General features: G+C 55.0%; 1 protein-coding gene across 1 annotated transcript; it reads right to left on the bottom strand.

The window, feature by feature from the left end:
* Positions 1–11,304: 11,304 nt before the first annotated feature.
* On the bottom strand, positions 11,305–15,418 carry LOC145533408 (uncharacterized). The gene has a single exon (XM_081560674.1). The coding sequence runs from the start codon at positions 12,002–12,004 to the stop codon at positions 11,555–11,557; it is 450 nt and encodes a 149-aa protein (XP_081416800.1). The 5' UTR covers positions 12,005–15,418; the 3' UTR covers positions 11,305–11,554.
* Positions 15,419–18,099: the final 2,681 nt, after the last annotated feature.

Below are 18,099 nucleotides of genomic sequence, written 5' to 3'. Positions count from 1 at the left end.
AGTCCTCTCAGACCTCCGTGTCCTGATCCCAGCGGGCAGCACGCTTTTCCAAAACAAGGGAAAGAGATCCACAGGCGTGTCAGTACACACTCCAGGACCGCATCTGAGCGACTGGGCAGAGTCCCTGAAACGTGATGTGCTGCGTGCCTGCGGGGCAGGGGCGTGAGGTGATCTTTTCCACAGGTGGAAACTATTTCAGCAGCCATGCTCCAGTGCTAACACAGCCATGTCCTCCAGGGCGGGAACTCCCAGAGAACTTTCCAGTCACTTTCTTTGTTGCAGGAACAGACTAGCAAGGGCAGCTGTTGGCATCTGCCTGCTGATCAGCACGGATCCAAAGGGTGCGGAATGAGGTTCTTCAGTCACAGCCATGGAAAGTGACACCCTGACTTGCAATGCCCCACACCCTGAGCCCCCTACCCTGAGCAGCCAGGCCGGCTCCCCAACCTGGGAGGGTGCTTCTCCCTCCCTCTTTCCCCCTTCCCATCCCCCTCTTCACTCCTTGTCCTCCCCCTCCACTTCCACATTTTCCCGCTCCCCCTTTTCCCCCTCCCCCTCCCCCTCCTCCCCCTTCTCCCTTCCCCCTCCCTTCCCCTTTCCCCCTCCATCCTCCCTTTCCCCTCCCCCTCCTTCCTCCTCCCCTCCTTCTCCCCCTCCCTCTCCATTCCCCCTCTTCCCTCCTTCTCCTCCCTCCACTTCCACACATTCCCCTTCCCCCTCTTTCCCTCTCCTTCCTACCCATCCTGAATCAGGCTCCTCTTTACCTGGGTGCACAGCAACCCAAAACACTGAGACACCAAGGTCTGCGGCAAAGAGAGGGTCCATCAGCAAGGCCACCAAGTAAGGAGGTGGGAAAACAAACCTCAAATCCGGTTCCCCTCAGGCAAGGGGCTTGTGTGTTTATGGGATGAAGACTGAAGAAGCAGGTCGTCTGAGACATGGGACCGTGGGGAAAGGTGATGGAAAAGGGTGTCACAATCATCGCTCTGCGCAGGCATAGCTCAGCAACAGGCCTCTGCATGTTCGCACACTCAGTTGAAAGGTCAGTGGTCCCAGCCAGTCTCAACCAGCTCAGCTCAAACTAGACCCCGCTGACTCTTGCTCAGCTGAACTAGACACAGCTGACTCCAGCTTTCTGGAAAACAACCGGAGCAAGCGTCTTATTGCTTAGGCGCCTTGCAGCCTGGAGGACGAGCCAGACGTCTGCAGCAACAATTAAAACCACCTTGATGAGTAAAGGCAGGTGCGATAGGTTTGACTAATCCTTGGTTTCAATCCCTCAGACCCAGCCTCACCTGTTCCAGGCTGCGTCTCAGAGGCCCCATTGACCCATCCCCCCTCTGGTTCCCCCAGGGATTTGTTGCTGCTCCCCCCTCCCATGACACTGAGCACTTCCCACCGTCAGCATCACCTTCTCTACTGGTCTGTAAGGTTACTGTCCTTTGCATCCTACCCACCACTTCTGACACAGAAAAAGTGCTCAGACGTATCTGCTGGATGAACCAGAAAGACCACGATATCTTGACTCAGCCCTAGCGAGAGTCACGGTATCAGACGGAAGCTGGTCCACGCAGACCCTCAGTGCTCTGACGGCCCTGTGGCAGCCAGGCCTGCCATGAGCCGCCATCCTGGAGTTCAGACCTTCCCCCACCCCCTCCTGGAGTGCCTCGGCACTGGCCTGCGTGACCAACAGAATAAGATGGAGGTGACAGCTGGTGACTCTGAAGCCGCTTCTGCTTTGCTCGGTCCTGGAGGGAACCAGACACCAGGAAGTAAGGACACTCATACTGGCCTGTGGACAGGCCCCCAGGCAGAGGAACTGAGTCCTGGCGCCCACAGCCAGCATCAGCTTGCCCACAGCGTGAGGGAGCCACCGAGCAGGGGAGGAAACCTTGAGCCCCAAGCCAAGCCTTCAGATGCTGTAGGCTCAGCCACCGCCTTTTTAAATTTTTATTTATTTTGCTGCACTGGGTCTTAGTTTCGGCACGTGGGATCTAGTTCCCTGACTGGGGATCGAACCCTAGGCCCTCTTGCACTGGGAGCGTGGCATCTTAGCCACTGGACCACCAAGGACATCCCAGCCACTGGCAACCTCATCAAAGACACTGGGCCAGAACTACTAGCTACTTTTCTCCTGGAGAAACTGAAATCAGGGCTTCCCAGGTGGCGCTGGTGGTAAAGAACCTGCCTGCCAGTGCTGGAGATGTAATAGGTGCAGATTCACTCCCTGGGTTGGGAAGACCCCCTGGAGGAGGGCATGGCCACCCACTCCAGTATTCTTGCCTGGAGAATCCCATGGACAGAGGAGCCTGGAGGGCTACAGTCCACGGAGTCGCAGTCAGACACACCTGAAGAGAATTAGCACGCACGCACTCATGTTTATCAAGGTGTTGAAACCAAAGGAAATCGTTAAATCCATTACACCTGTACCTGTCCTCATTTATCAAGCTTGCTTTCACTGCCGCCACAAAAGGTTTGCGTGTCCTCCACACGTCACCGAGCACAAACAATAAGATGTTTGCCCGAGTTGTTTTCTAAGAATTGGAGTCAGTCATGTCTGGTTCAGGCTCCAGCCAGTTAAGACTGGTTTGGACCACCAAACCTCCCACTGGGCAAGCACGAGTGTCCGTCTGATGACCTTTGAGACATGGGGGGCCCAAAAGGCCACCTTCAGAAACTGCTAACTCCTCCATCTGCTGAACAAGCGTCCTGTGGAAAAGCCCACAGCTTAGTCAAGGCCTGCTCAGAACAACAGTGAAACTCACCTTTGATTTCCCATCACCTTTCCCCTCTCCCCATGCCTCAGACCACGCCGCGTCCTTACCCTGTGAATACCCCGAGCCCCTCACCTTTGGGGAGGTAGAGTTCAGGTGCAATTGTTCTCCCTTTTCATGTCCTGGGGCTTGGACCAAAGCAGAGGGAGCAAAAAGTAAACCTCGAGGAGAGAAACCAAGGCCAGTCTCCCAGGGCAGCGAACAGGGGAGTAGGTCACAAACAAGGACTGTGGCCTGAGGCCTGCCGCCCTCTGCCCTTGAATTCTGTGTCCCACTGGAACAGCCCCACAAGCTGACCTCGAACAGCCGGCTCTTACTCAATCTCTCGACGTTACAGCGGAGGACAGACTTGTCCTCGGGGTTGGGTGGAAACCTACAGGTCAAGAGGCAGAAAGTGGTCCCCGGTGCTCGTGCGGATGAGAAAAAACAGAAGTTTTGAGACCTCCAAAATTTTTGAAAAACTTTGAAAAGAATCAGAAGTTTTGGAAGCTGTGTTTTTAAAGGGTCCCCCCGTGGCTGCGGCCAGATCTTGGCCTCTGGCTTGAGTCCTGAGCTCCCCCTGGGCTTGAGAATGGGGCAGGAGGTGACCCTACTGGGGCCCTCCCCAGGGCGAGAGAGCTGCCCCTGCGGGGGGCCGAGGTCCGGGGTCCTCTGCCCTCAGCTGTTCCCGCCCCCGCCTCAGCCCTCCCGCTGGGGGAGTTTCTGACCTTTTCTCCTACATCATCACTGCTTCTACCCCCAGTCTCGTTCTCCAAGGCACTCATGTCCCATCTTTCCCTCCTGGGCCTCTGGTCAAGCCCACCCCTCCTGTGGCCTCCGCCAGTCTTCAGTACAATGAAAGGCTTGGGCTCATGGATATCTCCAGAGGCTGGGTCATTTAGAACCACCATCACAATTCTCTGTTGTTTTTTTTTTTGTACCATTTGCTACCTGCTGTTCTTTACTCCACACATTCTGCACTCAGTAAATGTATTTTTAAGGCCATGATTATAAGTAGAAAACCAGCTTTCCTCACTATAAATAGAAGGAAACAGTAACAATCAGTGTCCTGAAAACAAAACACCACAGTAAGTCCTGCCCGGGACACTCCCCCTCGGAGAGGTAAGCCAGCTCTCTCCTCGGCTACCTCTGCCAGGTTAAGTCCTCACACCACCTCGGGCACCATCAGGCCCAAACTTTGGTCAGCAGTGGACTTCCTTTCAGATCTACCAGTTTAGGACTCCCCTGGATGTTCAGGGGTTAAGACTCCGTGCTTCCACTGCAGGGGGCACTGGTTCAATCCCTGGTTGGGGAGCTAAGATCCTGAACGTGGAGCAGCCAAAAAATTTAAAAAAAACAAAACAGATCTACTGGTTTAATTATTTTTGTTTCTTTCTCCCCTCTCTTTCCCCCATAAAAATCATAACGTCCATGTAAGTACAATCCTCTGGTCTGAAGATATGTGCTGAAAAAGTCTATTTTTTTCTTTTTTCACCAGCACCAACCCACAGAGCAAGACACCAGCATTGTCTGGGGAGCGATAATGGCTGTGTTTCCAACATCCTTGCCCACTGGCCCTGATAGATATACCGCAGCGGTTCCTGCCAGGAAATTCCCTGCCGCGTGGAAAACCCAGAGGAGGAAGCAGAGCCCCGTGGACCTCTCAGGCTCCACCCAGAGCTGCAGGAATAAAACAAGCCCATCATCCTGGGCCCAGGGACCCACAGGGACCTGGGAGCCTGTGACAAGACACACACACCATCCGGCCTCATGCAGCCGCCTCTGTGCCTGTTCTATCAGGTCCGAGGTGGTTTGCACCCTGTGTACCACTTGATAGAGCCCTCAGGGGAAAAGTGTTGCCACCTCCATTTTGCAAACAGGAAAACCAGGGCCAAGACCTAACTTGAGGTCAGCACCAAGGTCAGCTTCACTCCTCCCAAGGCTGCTGGTAAAGTGAGCCTGGGCATCTGGGGGGAGATCCTGGTACCCCCAGCCCACCCACCAATCCACGGTCTTCCCTGGGCTCTTCTCTTGGTGACCGGGCACCTCATCCAGGCTCCTTTCCCCTCAAGGACCATGACCCCCATCATCAACTGGGCCACCGCCCCAGAGGGCAGCTGGGCCCTGGCTACAGGGCTGAGTCCTCACATCAAGGATCACCTGACGCCCAACTCCGCTGCTGGGGCAGACGGGGCTCAGCCTCAGGGGGCAGGGGATGAGTGAAGACCCCCCAGACTCGAGCAGGGTCTCCACTGTGCCCTTTCCCAGGCTTCTCCGAGACCAGGTGGACTCAGGACGACTGGCCCATCATCCTTACAAGCAGCAGGCAGAGCGAGCAAGGCTCAGGTCAGAACCTGAGTCCCTCCCGACCCCTGGCTCTCACCCCCAGGGCCTGGGACCCTCCCCCTCCCTCCCCTGCTGGGCTTGCAGTAGAGGGTCTTGGAGAACCTCACATCAACGCTTCCCAACTCTTCTCCCCTCAGGACCCCTGTTATTCCCCAAATGGTGTTCTCACCAAACAAACCACAAATGCTGCATCATCTGTTTTCCACATGTGGTCAGGGATGGGCGGCCGCTCGGACGCATGCCCGGGCAGTGGGAGAATCTCACTGACTCCACCCTCAGGAGTTTGGGGGCCTCGACACATTTGTGAGCAACTGCTGGACACTCACAATGCCCACCACCCATGTGGTCTTTGAAGCCCCCAAAGCTGAGAGACCCACTGAAACGTCCTGTCCAGCCATCTCTGCCCCCGGCAGGATGAGTCCCCATCTCTGGGCTGGGGGGCAGTGCTCCAGTGGGCAGCCCCCACCTTCCAGCTCTCATCTGTTCCTGGGTTTGTCCCCCAGCACAGGGAGCTTTCAAAGTGGGCACTCTCTTGCGTCACCAGGGCTGGAACAGCACTCTGCCTGGAAATATGTTGAAGGGAGGGAAGAATGGGAAGATGAGGGAAGAAAGGAATCTGAGCTTCAGCAAGAGCCCGGCTCTCTAGGGGAGAACTGGCTCCTGTTTGCACACTCGGGACGGCTCCATCACTGCCCATCCTCAGACCCATGGCAGGTGTGCGGCTCAAGGAAACGCTCTGGAAGGAATGAGTGAGCATCATTGGCACCCATGTGGGTACCCACGGCTCTGGATGCAGGGAAACTCAGTTTGCCGAGAGCAACTGCAACCCCCTCCCCAGATATGACTTCCATCTGGGTCCCAGGTCAGCCAGGCAGAAAGACAGGAGCTCCAGGCTTGGCTCTGGGAGGCAAAGCAGGTGTGGGGGCTGCGAGTCGCCCAGGAGAGCACCATCGGCTCCCAAAGTGACTCAGACTTGACTTGGGCGACCCCGGCCTCCAGCCTGGGCCGTGCTCACTGCCCCAATTCTCCCAGCACACTGCCCCCTGCCCAGTGGGGTGGAGGAGGCCCGGGCCGGGGGCACCAGGCAGAATCATGGCCTTAGGGGCAGATAAGTGCTTCATTCTCTTCTCGCCTTCTCTCCTTGGCCACCAAGCATTTGGGAGCATGAAACAGAGGGCCAACCAGGGACCCCAGACCAACTGTGGGTTCAGAACATTGTGGGGGGCACAAGTGACCTTTTCTGAAGCTCTCCAGGTACTTTAATTGGCAGCCAGCACTCAGAATCACAGCTTATAGAAGACTCTGCTATATTTAAGATGGATAACCAGCAAGGACCTGCTGTAGAGCACAGGGAACTCTGCTCAGTGTTACGTGGCAGCCTGGATGGGAGAGGAGTTTGGGGGAGAATGGGTACATGTATATGTATGGCTGAGTCCCTTCTCTGTTCACCTGAAACTATCACAACATTGTTAACTGGCTATTCTCCAATACAAAATAAAAAGTTTAAATTAAAAAAAAAACTTAAAAGGAATCATGGCTTATAGCAAAGGCAGGTTCAGGCTGAACCGGCAGGGATGACGTGGAAAGTTCCTGCCGTGCCCTGGGGTGGGGCCATCTAGGTGGGAAAGAGACCCAAGTGCCAGAGATAGCAAACAGATGCAAGTGAGCAAGAAGGAGCTTGCAGAGGCACGGGCCCTTTCCCAGGTTGTGGTAACGTGGAGCGGACCATGGGAGGAGCAGATGAGGTCATCTGTGCTGGGCGATGCCAGGAGGGAGAAGGCAGGCCCTGGCTTCTCAGATGCGGGGCTGCGCCCTCTGGACTGTGACCACCTAGCAGAATCTGGGTGAGGGAGCCGTGTACATGACCCCAAAGCTCAGAACCTGGGCGAAGTGACAGAGCAAATGGGGCTGGATAATTAATCTAGATTGTTCCTGAGGACCTGGAGCACAGCTCAATCTGTTGAGAACCTGCTCTTCCTGATTTTGCGGGGGAAGAGAGGAGCATCGATCTGAAGTCTTATCAGCTGGAACCAATGGCCTGACGTCCAGATCGTCTCTGTCCTGCCAGTTACCTGCCCTGGAATCTCCTACTTCCCTCCTCCCCCAAGTGATGTTAATTCTGTGTGTCATCTTGGTGGGGCTAAGAGATGCCCCAAGAGCTGGAGGAGCCATGTTTCTGGGTGCAGGTGGAAGGGGTGTGTACAGCAGTGATGGGAATTTGACCTGGTTCAGCAGATTTCCCTCCCCAGTGCCAGCAGGCGACAGGGGGCATCGCTCAATCCATTGAGGATCCAAGCAGAACGAAAAGGCAGGGGAAGGGTGAGTTCACTCCCTGCTTTGAGCCAAGACCTCTGCCTTCTCTCGCCCTTGGACAGGGGTCTCCTGGTTTGAGCCTTCAGGCTGACATCAGCCCAGTCTTCAGCTTTGGACTCAACTCTCCTGGGCCTCCACCCTCAGGGAGCAGGTCTTGGGGCTTTGCCTCCATAATGCATGAGCCGGTTCCCGTAACAAACCTCCCTGTGTCTCTACAGACCCTGTTGTTGTTGTTCAGTTGCTCAGTTGTGTCCGACTCTGTGACCCCATGGACTGCAGCACACCAGGCTCCCCTGTCCTTCACAGACACAACTTAGCAGACACAACAACAAAAAGCATAATTCATTAAAATTAATACTTCGAAGAATTTGGGGGAATTTTTGCTTTAGTTGTGTGTCCCACTCTTTGTGACCCCCGTGGGCTGCAGCACACCAGGCTCCCCTGTCCTTCACAGACAGGACTTAGTGACTGAACAACAACAACAAGCATAATTCATTAAAATTTTTACCTTGAAGGATTTGGGGGAATTTTTGCTTTAGTTGAAATTAGTTTTGTTTTCACCAAAGTGGTTTCACCCCAGCCAGTTCCCATAGATGTGTCAGTTTAGTTCTGGTCAGCCAAATGTCAGTTTTGTGTGTGAGTCACATTTCAGACATGAGCAATTATCAAATACTTAAAACATACACAAAATATCTCTTTGATGGAGGCAGTTAACAATTCTGTAAATTGAAAGGAGTATTGAAACAGCAGTCTGTTTTGAAAATCTATTTGAGAGAAACCCACCCCATCCATCTACAATTCTTAAGGCCAAGGGTTTAGCTACTTCATCTTGAAAGGAATCAGTTCTCTTCCCCAATACGTTAAAAAAAAAAGAAAGAAAGACCCAGAGACCGTTCATCTCTGTCAGGTTATGGTTCAATGTTGACGTGCACTGACAGCCACAAAACCAATTTCCAAGCCACAAACTAAAAACTAAAATATCCAACTGAACAAAAAAAACTTCAGAGAAATATTCAGAAACTGCTCAGAGCATCTTATCCGATGTGAATCTCTGTAATCCTTAGTGGCCTTAGAGATAATTGTTTGGTAAATTGGGGGTGAACAGCAAGTTGACAGTTTGCAGAACTAGTCTTAGCAAGTGGACTTTCAGAGAAATGGATTTTAGAGGCCCAGGTTTCCTGCTGTGACCTAGAATCAGGACCTTCCACCTGGCTCTGCAGTTCCCCTGGGGCCTACACTGGGTGGGGATGCTTCTGAGGGGAGTGGGTAACCTGGGGTCCCCACTCCAAGGTCATTCAGGCCCCCTGGAGCCGATGTGAAGCCGTTTCTGTGCCCCCTGCAGTGTCAGGTGGAAGGAGAAAAGCACTCAAATGCAGGCCCACAGCTTCGAGAGGCTGGTCCAGACTCGGTCCCCATCAGCCCACCCCGCAGACCCCTCCCCAGGGCTACTTTCCCCAGGGGGAGGGCTGCCAGGAATCTTCATGGAAATCAACTGTGCCGGTGGAGCCCTGAGGTCCCTCCAGGTCCTTCTCTCATCAGAGCCCTGAAACAAGTCACTTCCTCTCCCAGACTCACGATTCCTTCTCTGTTCCCAGGGCAACAGATGAAGAGAAACTGCTGCAGCTTTCTTCCTGCCTTGTGGCCCCAGCAAGCCCTTTTCAGCAACAGCTCAGCAGGGATGAGCCTCAAAGTTCTCACACCAGCCAGAGGCTGCTGGTGGCTTCATCTCTCTCTTTCCCTCTGCAAGCTCTAACCATCCACGAACTGCTTACATTATTCTCAGTATAACATCTTTACACACACGGATATGGAGAGTAAAATAGCATCTATGTATTAGCATCCTGGGCTTGCCTGGTGAATCAGTGGTTAAGAATCTGCCTGCCAACACAGAAGATGCAGGAGACCTGGGTTCAATCCCTGGGTTGGGAAGATCCCCTGGAGGAGGGCGTGGCAACCCACTCCAGTATTCTTGCCTGGAGAATCCCCTGGACAGAGGAGACTGGGCGGGCTACAGTCCATGGGGTGACAGAGTCAGACACAACTGAAGTGACTAAACACACACGTTAGCATCCTAGCACCAGCCAGCCTAGGGAACCAAGCGCTTCTGGGTTCCCTCCTCCTCTTTCCTCACCTCCTCCTCCTCCCCACCCTTCTCCTCCTCCCCTCCTCCCCTCTTCCCCCGCAGTCCTGGAGTCTGCTCTTCCCAGGTGTAAGCCTCATACTTCTTCAAAGTCAGAAGAATCATTTTTTTCTTTTTTTTTTAAGGGAAGAAGATCAGTTTTATGTGCCACAGGCTGGAGCTGTTCTTCTCAGAGGTTGGGACCTCAGAGGACAGTAAGATGTCAAAATTAACATGGGATTCCCCATGTTTCAAAGGAAGTACATGAAAGGGGGAAAAAAAATTCCATCTGCCATCGGAGTCATTTCATTAAAGAAAGGACATTTGAACTATAGAAAGAGCATATTCTCAGAACTTCAAAAACTGAATACATCAAGTTCATCCAAAACATCTTTATTTCCCTTGTTTCCACGCAGAGCCTGGAGCCTTTCGCCCTGGACCAGCTTGGCATTTAGGAATCTCTCATTTAGAAACTCACCTCTGTGACCTGTGTCCCTAAGAGGATGGGGACTTTCTGGGGGGGGGGTCCACCCCGATCCTGGACGCCCCACCCCTGAGATCCCCCCCCTTCCTCATCTCCCTCTTATCTCCACCAGATGCCACACCTGCTCCTGCCCTGGGAACACTCAGGGACCAGAGCTCCTGCCTCTCTTCTCTGTCTTCCTCCCCTCTCTAGCCCAGTCCTGAGCAGGGGACTGCAGGGAGACCCCAAAGACAGGGCTAAGATGGACCATGCAGCGGGTGCGATGTCATGGGGCCCCAGTGACCCACTGAAAATATCCTCAACTGGAAACACTTCATTGGTGCTGGAGCACACCCGGGTGGTCTAGCCTTACCCCCTCTGCACGGGTACATTGCTCTGTCATTCGCCCTCAACAGGAACAGGGGAGGGTAAAGGGCAGGGCAGGTGTTTTGCAATAACCCCCCAGGTAAGCAGACTCTGTCCCTGCCCTGCACCGAGAACCTCTGCCTTGGCTCCGGCCAGGATGGCTTTTAGAAACCACATGGCAACACTGCAAAAACCCAAGTTCTGATGGCACCTCAGCTTGACATCAGGGGGTGGAAGGGGGTCTGACCCCCTCTTCTGGCCTCTCCCCAGCTCCTCCGTGGGCGCACGCACACCCAGGGAGCTGCTTCAGAGCCCCAACCCCAAAGAGGCCCTGAAAGGCTGCAGCCAAAGGGTTTAGGGGCACCTTCCTCCCTGAGTCATGTCTTTCTAGGATCTGATGGAAAACATCTCCCACCCCTCAAGTGTGACCCCCTCCCATTACCCAATCATGGCATCTGTGATCCTTCCCACTTCTTGACTGTCCTGCCCTCCTTCAGGTAAGGCAGGGCTGGTCCTCCAGGGATTCCAACTTGGCTCTAGAAGTCCCCATATCTCAAATGCAGGACATACACACACACACATGAGTTTTCTTTCAGCAGGGGCCTGGAGAACAGCTGGCTACGTGCAAAGGGTGATAAACATCACCAGTGGGGCAGGCGTGTCCCAGTCCTGGTCCGGACTCTGGCCCCAGGTTCTGACCGGAGCTCAGGTAAACACTTGAGTCCCGTCTGCCCCATCCCACCCATAGCACTCCCCCCACCCTCCTCAACCACGGGCATCAAAGGGGGGGCTCCTGGAGTCCTAGGGTTCCCCACTAGAGCTGAGTGGAATGGGGAGAGGCTCAAGAGAACCCCATGTGCCCCCGATGGGGCCCTTAAATGACCCCACCCACCACCCACCCTTCCCAGCCCCCCTCTACACCTATTCAAGCACAGTCATACACCTTGGAGCTCACATCCCTTTATTCCAACCAGCGCATCGCTTTGGGTCTCCTCACGACAGCTCTGCGAGGTAGGGAGCACCTCTGCCTCTCAAGCACTCTCCGTCTGGCCGGGCAGATCAGACCCCAGGCCACGGGGAAGCCCCTCCCGCCCACCACCGACTGTCCCCACAGGGAAGCAGGGCCCGACCGGGCAGTGGGACCAGAGTCGGGCAGAGGCAGGGGGCAGCGGAGCGGGCAGGGGCTGAGGGGCCTCACTTCTGGGTGAGGATGCCCATAAACTCCTCGTAGTTCACCCGGCCATCTTGGTCCACGTCCACCTCCCGGATCATGGCTTCCAGCTCGTCCTGAGATAGCTGCTCCTCCAGCTGGGACGTGGCCTGCCTGAGCTCATCCACAGTAATGTAGCCATCGTCATCCTGGTCGAAGGCACGGAAGATTTCCCGCAGGCACTCCTCTGTGGCCGAAGTCTGAAGCCCTGCGGCCATGGCCTCTAGGAACTCCTGGAAGCTGATGAGGCCGTTGCCGTCCATATCCACCTGGGAGATGAGCGCCGTCAGCTCATCCTCTGACAGCTTCTCTCCCAGCTCCTGCATCACGGCGCCCAGCTCCTGCACACTGATGGTGCCATCCTTGTCCTTGTCGAACCTGTCGAAGGCCTCCTTGAACTCCGCCACCTGCTCTTCGGACAGCTTTTCGGCCATGTCGCTCGCACCTGCTACAGAGCTTGCCAGCTGGCTGCCAACCCACCTGAGGGGCTCACGTCAGAGCTGGGACCAGCTCGGGACCAAGTCTGTGTGTGTCTGAGAACACAGCTCAGGCGGCAGCCTTGCCACTGCTGGGAGCCCCCTCCTTTTCTGTGCATCCCAGCAAAGGGAGGAGGACACTCCCCACCCACTCCATGTCCTGGGGCAAGATCCTCCTCCCAGGGAGGGACAGCAGACTGCAGACAGACGAGAAATGCAGGAACTGGAGAGGCGGGCCCGCCCCAGGAGAGGCTGCATAGAACCAACTTGGCCGGGCCTCGCCCACCCCAATGGCAGAGCACAGTGCCCATGGCATGCTCACAGTCCAGCCAAGCTCAAGATGGGGGGCTCAAGACAACGTCTCCAAATTTAGAAACCGGCATGGGGAGGGGAGGGGAGCCTCCCGCAGCCCTGAGGACTGGGAGGGCTGCGGCCAGCATTCCTATTCTCTCTAGGGCTGTCCAGCCCCCATCTTGCAGGGTGGGCTGTGGTGGTAGAGCTGAGTGGGAATTTCCCAGGATCCACTGCAGGCATCATCATTCTCCAGCCCACGGTGGCTGGCAGGTCCTCAGGTGGGGACGTGGCTGCCTGTCTTTGGCTTAGAGAAAGGGGGAGCTGGGGCGGGCAAAGCCTGCCATAAGTACTGCTGAGATTCATTCATGAAGTGAATGTTCGGAAGTGTGATTTCAGAGGTGAGAGGAAGCCTCCAGTATCCTGCAAGGTCCTCTCCTCTAGCTCCCCTCTAGCTTCTCTGATTCTGTCCCAAGTCCCGGGTTCTCTACAGAGACCCCAGGAAGGCAGGGACCCTTCACTTATAACTCCAGAGGACTCCTGCCTGAGAGCGCTGAGCTGGATCGGGCAGCTCCCAAAGATGCCAGGGGTGGGAGGAATGTAGAAGGGGGTGGCTGAAGCTGTTGGTCTGCCTTATGGGTTTACTAAGTCAGCCCTAAGCAGACAAAGTCCCAGGTTGTATGGTCTTATCTGTTTCATCTCTGCCTACTGCTCTGAAGCAGAGTTTAGACCAAGAGCTCAGGCCCTGGGGACCATACCCAAGTCCTTAGCCCTGAGATCCAAGGCTGTAAAAGGACATTTGCCCTGGGGCCCCCATGATGACTTCCTCAAGCAAATCCCCTCGTGATCCCTATAAATCCCCTGACTTGCCCCAGCTATGCCTCCAGGGGAGGAGCAGACTGCTTCTGTCCTCCTGAGAAATTAGTAAGTTCCACTCCTTCTGGTTAAGCCCATCAGACAGCATTCTGTCCTTCCCTAGAAGGCAGCCGGGCAAACACCTCTCCACCTCTTGGCTCTGCACATCCACCCCCGGCCACCCTGAGTCCAGGGGACCCAGATGTAGAAAGAGACGGGGAAACCTTCTGGTTGCCCAACTCCTCACATGAAGGGTTTCCTGGTGACTCAGTAGTAAAGAACCTGCCTGCCAAGGCAGAAGACACAAGAGACCAGGGTTCAGTCCCTGGGTCAGGAAGATCCGCTGGAGGAGAAATGGCAACCCATTCCAATATTCTTGCCTGGAGAATCCCATGATCAGGGGAGCCTGGCGGGCTACGGTCCATGGGATTGCAAAGAGCTGAACAATGACTGAGCGCACACAGACATCATGAAGACGATCACTGTCTCATCTCGGAGCAGAAGAGTGCAGAGGCCAATACATAATGAGCAATCAATTTCTCAATGAAACTGACAACTGTCTTGGATGGAGGGTGTGGATTCTCCTGGGAGACCAGCTTCATAAGCCAGGTGGGGAGGGTGGGGATGCTGATTACTGGGACCAGCCCAGCTCCCTTGCTTATTTTTAAGGAATATTTGAAGATATAAATCTATGCTTTAAATTTCCTTTTCTTCTCATCTCATCTACTCTTATCGCTGATTCTGCACTGTACGTGGAGAGCTTTGCAGATACTGTCAGGAGACTTGCACTCTGGGTTCTAATTCCATCCTTGATTTGGGGACTTAATTTGTATGTCTGTATCTTCAGCTATAAGATAGGATAATAAGTCCCCATATCTGATCAGGCCTCTTAGGATCAAAGCTCAAAGCTTCTTTGATCAATGGAAGATGCTATTATTCCATAACCACCTTGTGTTTAGTTGTTGTTGTTCAGTCACTCAGTCATGTATGACTTTGCAGTCCCATGGACTGCAGCACACCAGGCTTTCTTGTCCCTCACTATCTCCTGGAGTTTGATCAAACTCATATCCACTGAGTGGGTGATGCCATCCAACCATCCCATCCTCTGTCATCCCCTTCTCCTCCTGCCTTCAATCTTTCCCAGCATCACAGTCTTTTCCAATGAGTCCAGCTCTTCACACCAGGTGGCCAAAGTATTGGAACATCAGCTTCAGCATCAGTCCTTCCAATGAATATTCAGGGTTGATTTCTTTTATGATTGACTGGTTTGATCTCCTTGTAGTCAAAGGGATTCTCAAGAGTCTTCTCCAACACCACAGTTCAAAAATATCAATTCTTTGGTGCTTAGCCTTCTTTATGGTCCAACTCTCACAGTCATACATGACTACTGGAAAAAATCATAGCTTTAACTATGCAGTCCTCATGTTTGCATTTGGTTTGAACCAACACTCCTAGAAGTATTCACTGGAAGAGGACCTTGCTCTCAAGGCCTGTGGGAAAGGGGACAAGGGGTAAGGGGTAAGGATGGCCACCTGGGAGGCTGGGGGCTAAGGATAAGGAGACTGGGGGCTGCCACTCCCTGGGCAGCCCTCAGGCACAGGGGGAGGGAGGAGGGTCTGCAGACCCAGTAGGGAGGCCGTGGTCCTCGCAGGGGTGCAGGATGGCTGTGCCTGCTGCCCTCCAGGGTGCTCGGTCTGCAGAGGAAGGAGAGCCTGGAGCAGAGGGAAGGGGGAGGCAGAGGAGACTCTGGCAGGTGGCCCAGCGAGCCTGCCCTCCTGGGCCTAATCCGCTCCTGCCCCCCACCTCTGTCTCCCAGGGACACTCAACTTCTCCCAACCCCGGTCCTGCAGGAGAAAGGGTGACGGAGGAGGCTGGGACAGGAAGGTGACCCCTTCCAGGCTGGCTGGGTGAGTCTTGAGGCCCTCAGGGCAGGGAACCCGCACACTAAGTAGCCATAAGTGTGTGTGTGTGTGTGTGTGTGTGTGTGTGTGTGTGTGTGTGTGTGCACGCGCGCATGTGAATGTGTGTGGCTGAGTGTGCGGGGGAGGTGCACAGGGCCAAGTCAAGGGTGGCTCCGCTTCCCAGGGACCTGACACAGCACCCTGCTGCTGTCTGGGTTCTGTGGGCAAAACACCAGGAACCTGCAGGACGGGTCTTGAGGCTCCTCCGTATCCCAGACCTGCAGGGACCTGCCTGTCCATCCACCTGAGCCAGTCTCCCCGGGAACCACCCTGCCCCGATCTTACCCAGGAGACCCACTCCAAGAAGAGGAAAAAGACACCGTGTGGGGGTCGCTGCCGCCCATAAGGCAACCCCCCTGGCTCCAGCCTGCTGCCCCCACTGGGGCTCCATGGGGCCCCCACCCTGAACACAATGCTCCCACTTGGGCCACACGGCAGGTGGTTTTCCACAGCTTTGGGTCCAGGCAGCGGGGGTGTGGGGCTGGTCTCCCCACCAGCCTGGGATGGGTGACTTCATCTCCCCAGATCCAGGGGCCTCCCTTTAAAGGAGACGACATAGCACCTGCTTCATGGGGTGTCAGGGATGTCAGGGTGACATGAGTGGACAGGAGGCAGTCACTTAGAGCCTGGCATACAGCAGGCACTCAATAATAGGAACCACGCTGTCCCTCGCTGCCCCATTGCCCAAGTGCTGCTCTCCGCCCGGCACCTCCACACTTCCTCCCGGCATTTGCTTCCAGGCCAAAGGACAAGCATCCTTAAAGGGGACCAGGGTGGCTGTTCTAAGGTCTCAGAAAGTCTTAATCTGAACTAAACACCTGGGCTCCCAGGTGTGGGGGACAGCATCTGTCCTGCTTCGCTCCTAGTGCTTCTATTGTTTCCTGTTCCTAGTGGCCCTCACGGGGCTGGTGCTCCTGGTGGAGGAGCGGATTCGCTGGATGAGCACGTTCTACAGGACACGATCAGAGGCTGGAGGCCACCTTTCCAGGTCTCTGTTGCAACTGATGTGTGATTCTGGGGCTTCCAGGGGGTGGACATCACATCACGTGTGTGTGTCTGATTGCTCTGCACCCACGACTCTTCGCCGGCCGGGGCTGCTGGGTTTTCAGGGCCCACAACTCGCCTGCACGGGGCAGGCTAGCAGGACTGTCCTCTCTCCTCTTTAGGAGAACTTGGCAGGACACATGTCACGCTCCACCCACTGTCCACGCACATGCCTGACCCAGTAACAGTGAACTTGTCTTCTAGCACTTTCTATAAGAAGTGCTTCCATCGAGTGCTTCCAGAGGGCTGAGACTTATCCTGGGACACCAGGCACTTTCACTTTAACCATCCCAGGTGGAAATCTTCCTAAGGTCTCACGTGTTTTATCTCCCATCACTGTAGAACTGGCTGGAATGTCCCTCCAGTGGTCAGAGGAGATGAGTGTGGCCATCAGCTATGTCGCAACGCCCTACTGCCCACTGGGATACTGGCAGGGATGCTGGCCACTCGATACATGGTCCTGGCTTGCTGTTTTCCTGGTTGGCCCTCCCCACTTCCCACCCAGTGTCCCACAGCTTCCTCTCCATCTCTGTTGGTGACGTCACTTGAGGAAAAGCCCGAGTTGCCTGCAGCACAGTGGACCTGACAAAACAGAAGATGGGGGCTTCCCTGGTGGCTCAGTGGTGAAGAATCTACCTGCCAATGCAGGAGACATGGATTCAATCCCTGATCCAGGAGGATCCCACATGCTGCGGAGCAACTAAGCCCGTGTGCCACAATTACTGAGTGTGTGCTCTCGAGCCCGGGAGCTGCAACTACTGAGCCCAAGGGCCCTAGAGCCCCTGCTCCACACTAGAGAAGACACTAGAGAGTAGCCTCCATGCTCAGCAACTAGAGAAAAACCCACACAGCAATGAAGACTTGGTGCTGTAAAAAATAAATCCTTTTTTAAAAAAAGAATATGGGGACCCAGTCCTGAGCAGGGGGCACTCATCTCCCTGTGCTTGTCTGGGGAACGTTGGCCGAGCCGAGCAGGGGAGCTGGTTTAGACCCGGTCAGGGCTGACGCCTGGGGAGTAGGGGCAGCTCTGCTCCAGCCACACAAGCACATGGCACAACCTGGCAGGTCACCTCTTGCCCATGGCCAGGATGGCTCAGCCCGGTGCCCGGGATCTAGGTCAGCGTCCCTGCCCCCCTCCTCCCTCATCACAAGATCCCAGAAGCCCTTTCTCTGCCACCAGAGCTGGGGTCTCTCTTTCCCACAATCCCATCCAGCCAACCAAGATTCCTAGAAACAGCATCTGTCTCTCAGGCTGCTTCCTTTTTCAGGGAAATTGCTCTTTCCTGCTCTGGAGTCTCCTACAGACCCGCTGTCACAGGTCAACCATGAGGAAGCATGTTTCTGTTCTCTTCTGCACCTGATTCCATATGGCCCCGGGACTCTGGCCGCCCTCAGTGATGAGCTGATGAGAACTTTTTACATCTGGGGTCGGTAGGGGAGGCGGCCCCAGCTTTGCCCTGTCCCCAGCTGTCCCTCCACACCTGCCAGTGCCTACTTGCCTGACCCAGTAAAGCCACGCCCACACCTGTGCTCCCCCCGCCCCGTTTACCTGGGGGAGAGGGTGATAGTCTTCCTCACACCTGCACTTCCATGTGCCAGGTGCCTTGAGAAAGGCTCTGAGGGTGACCTCATCTCATCCTCGCTATTCACTCCTACTCCCAGATGAAGCAAAACTAAAGCTCAAGAGAAGTCACAAAACGGGGTCATGGACAAGCCAGGGTTTTGGATATGGGCTTGCCAGACCGCGAAGCCCAAGCCCGTCTACCTCTGATGACATTTGTCCAGAGCGGAGCGCAGAGCAGCCTGTTAGCCCAGGCGCCAGGAGGACCGCATCTCTCCTCCATCTGTGCTTACAGCGCTGATTCTGCCGGCATCTCATTAGTGAAAACAGACATTCCGGCT

The sequence above is a fragment of the Giraffa tippelskirchi genome, chromosome 13 (assembly GCF_054371585.1).
Source record: "Giraffa tippelskirchi isolate mGirTip1 chromosome 13, T2T-mGirTip1v1.2.pri, whole genome shotgun sequence".
NCBI lineage: Eukaryota > Metazoa > Chordata > Mammalia > Artiodactyla > Giraffidae > Giraffa > Giraffa tippelskirchi.
This window is presented reverse-complemented; position numbering and strand designations above follow the sequence as displayed.

What these genes read in the sequence shown, in the direction of transcription:
- LOC145533408 (XM_081560674.1), bottom strand. Translation starts at nt 12,004, where the DNA reads ATGGCCGAAAAGCTGTCCGAAGAGCAGGTGGCGGAGTTCAAGGAGGCC.